The sequence below is a fragment of the Vombatus ursinus genome, unplaced genomic scaffold (genome assembly GCF_900497805.2).
Source record: "Vombatus ursinus unplaced genomic scaffold, bare-nosed wombat genome assembly UNPS02002543.1, whole genome shotgun sequence".
In the NCBI taxonomy this organism is placed as follows: Eukaryota; Metazoa; Chordata; class Mammalia; order Diprotodontia; family Vombatidae; genus Vombatus; species Vombatus ursinus.
Window position 1 is genome coordinate 12,268 of NW_020942321.1, and position 3,208 is coordinate 15,475.

General features: G+C 55.7%; 1 gene segment (V, D, J or C); it reads right to left on the reverse strand.

The window, feature by feature from the left end:
• Positions 1-452: 452 nt before the first annotated feature.
• On the reverse strand, positions 453-1,034 carry LOC114048753. The segment is given in 2 exon segments: positions 453-766; positions 924-1,034. Coding segments are annotated over 2 exon segments (360 nt in total).
• Between the last annotated feature and the right edge of the window lie 2,174 nt (positions 1,035-3,208).

Sequence of the window (3,208 nt, forward strand, 5' to 3'; positions counted from 1 at the left end):
CTGCTGCTGCTGCTCTTTGGACTCCCCCCGTCCCAGCCCAGTGAGAAAGACCTTCCCTGGGGGCTCCTAGATCAGGGCTGAGAAAGTTTTCTAGTTGTTTGGAGGGGAATGTGGGAGGGTTCAGAGGGTTCCTTGCTCAGTCCTCCATCTCAGCATCTGAACAGCCTTCAAAGCTGGAGAGAGGCACAGCTGAGCTAAAGGAATGAGAGGGGAGCACATGGAGGGAGGGAGGGAGGGAGTAGATGAGGGCCTGGGGAGGGAGAAGGAATATCAGAGGGGGAGGGTCAGAGAGGGGGAAGGAGCCACCCAGGCAGAAGAGCAGGGAGGGAGGAGTGGAGGAAGGGGCCTGAGGGAGAATCTGTCTCTGTCCTGTGCTCACCAGGCCCCTCTGGAGCCCAGAGGGGAGGGGACAGCAGGAGCAGAACCTGGGGGGTTTTTGTCTCACTTCCCCATCAGTCTGGGTCACTGTGAGCACCATTACTATACCAATGCTGACAGTAATAATCAGCCTCATCTTCAGCCTGGAGCCCAGAGATGCTCAGGGTGGCCGTGTTCCCTGACTTGGAGCCAGAGAATCGGGCAGGGATCCCCGAGGGCCTGTAGCTATTATGATAAATCACCATCTTAGGGGCCTGGCCAGGTTTCTGCTGGTACCACTGTACATTGTAGCTACTAACTTCATCCCCAGCACAGGAGATGGAGGCCGTCTCTCCTAGGCGTTTGGACACTGAAGGTGGCTGAGTCAGCACATAGGAGGCCCCAGAACCTGCAAGGAGAGGAAAGAAGACATTGGTCAGAGGCAGGGGCCTCTCTCCCAGAGGGCATGCTGGCCCCTCAAACAGCTTCAGGATGAGCTCAGGGCAGGCCTGGCCTGAGACATTGTGGGGCCTGAGCCACAGGGAGGAGTCCCTGGGAAGCCTAACCTGTGTAGACAGTCAGGAGTGAGAAGAGCAGAGAGATCCAGGCCATGGTCAAGGTTCCTCCCAGAGCTCAGTGTCCTGAGACTCCCCAGCTGAGGCTGGGCTCCCCGAAGCCTCTCTTAAGACCAGCCCAGGCCCTGCAGGGAGGAGGCCCCACATGCAAATCTGCTCCTGCTCTGGATCCCTGAAGGAGGGGCCTCAGGGGAGGACTGACTGAGCCTGTGGGCTCCTGGGGCAGAGGGGGCAGTTCCTTCTTCTGTCTGGGGAGGCTCATCATGGCCCTGAGGTCATTTCCTACTCTGAGATTCTGGGATTCTGGGAGTCAGGCTCATTCCTCCCCAGGCTCTGTGTCTGATCCTCCAGGACCTTGTCAATGTCACTGAACTGCTTTCTCCTCCTGGACCTTCCCTGTGCACTGGGGCCTTCTCCCCATGGGCCATCCCTCCACCATGCTGCCCCCTCCTCTCCTTGGTGACTTCCCCCAGGCCCTGTTTGGGGACAGCCAGGCTTCATTCCCCTCCAGCTGTGCCTGTGACTCTGGAGGCTTCAGAGACACCCTGGGATGGTGACTTCTCTCCCCCAGCACTGTGAGCCCAGAGCCCGGCCATCACAGTCAGGGACACCACCCAGACCCCAGACCTAGGACACATGCTGAGCCTCAGGGGGCCTGGGGGGTCCTCCCAGACTCAGCTCATTCTGGGGCTCAGCCATCCTGAGATCACCCACCTGAGGTTGAGGCTGTCTTTTCTTTCCATCCTGAAAAGGGAAGGATCAATATGTCTGTTGATGGAGAAGGAACTCCCCAAGGAGGTCATCACAGATCTAGGAAGCAATTGTGGATTTTGGACAGCTTTGGCTTTGACTGAAAAGGAAAAAAAGAGAAATAAAGACCGGCTTTGCCTCCTGTCTGATGTCAGAGCTCATCCTCCCTTCCAGTCTGAACCTTGATCCTCTCCCTCTTTTGGTTTCTGTCTTGTCCCCTTTACCTTGTCCTTTGCTTTTCTCACCAGCCTCAGCCCATTCTGGGGCTCAGCCCCTTGACATTATCCTCACTGTGCTGGGCCTCATTCTCTACCCATCCTATGGCTGGGTGGTGCAGTGCTTAGAGCTTGGGACTTGGAGCCAGGAAAATCTTCTTTCAGTCTGGTCTCTGAGGCTTATGAGTTGTGTGACCCTGAGCAAGTCACCTAACCCGTCTGGGGCTCTCTTCCCTTATCTGTAAAATGAGAACATAATTGTACCTACCTCCCAAGGGCAGGGAGTGAGGCCTAAATGACCTAACACATGGCATTGCCTAATAAAACTTAAAATTCCCAGTAAATACTAAATGCTGGGTCTCCCTCTGGGCCTGAGCCCACACCCACCATCAGGCAGATCGCAAAGATGTCGGGATTGGAGGGAGAAGGGGGGAGGGGGGAGGTTGGAGGCTCTTTCTCCGGGTTCTTGCTGCAACCCCCTCTTCTGCCTGAGGCCTTTCCTCATCCTCCCAACCCACAGCTGAGAGGTCCCTCTTCCCCCAACTGCCTGGCATTTCTCTGTGTTGTACTTCCCCATTCAGGGGCATCTGGCCTCCTCCAATAGAAGGGAAGGGTCTTGGGAACACAGACTGCTCCTGGTTGTTATTGTGCCCCCACCACCTGGCACAGTGCCTGGCACGGGGTAAGTGCTGAACACTTGGCTATTCTGTGATTGTTCTGTGCATTTGCAGCACCTGAGAGTGTTCTGGCGCCTCAGGGAATTCATGAAAAGGGAGGGTGTTGGGAGGGGGGCTCTCCATCTCCCCCAGCTCAGTGGGAGGGGCTTGGAAGGCAGCATCAGCTGAGCCTTCCTCAGTCCACAGAGCAGGAGAGCAGGAGCTCAGCAGGCAAGAGCCCCAGGGGGCATTCCCAGCCCAGCTCAGCCCCAGCCTCAATCCACGGCCTCCCTCTGGTGGCCGCAGGGCCAATGGCAGCCCCAGGGAAGGTCAGGAAGAAAGTCCTTATTTTTATTACCTTCCCCCTTTGGAATGGGAGCTCCTTGAAAAAAGGGATTGTCTTTCTTTTTACTTGAAATCATATTTCCAGCTGTTAGCACAGTGGAATGAGCCTTGTGTGCATGGTCGGCTGGCATCTTCTACCGCAGGCTTGGTCAGAGAACAAAGAGAATGGGGTTCACCCTTAACTGAAGGTCTGATCAAAAGAACAAGCAGGATGAGATTGCATGGACAAAGTATGTGTCCATACACAGGACAAACAACCTCAAGGAAAGGCCAGTGGAAGAAGACTTTATATCCTTAGTGCCAGGACGTG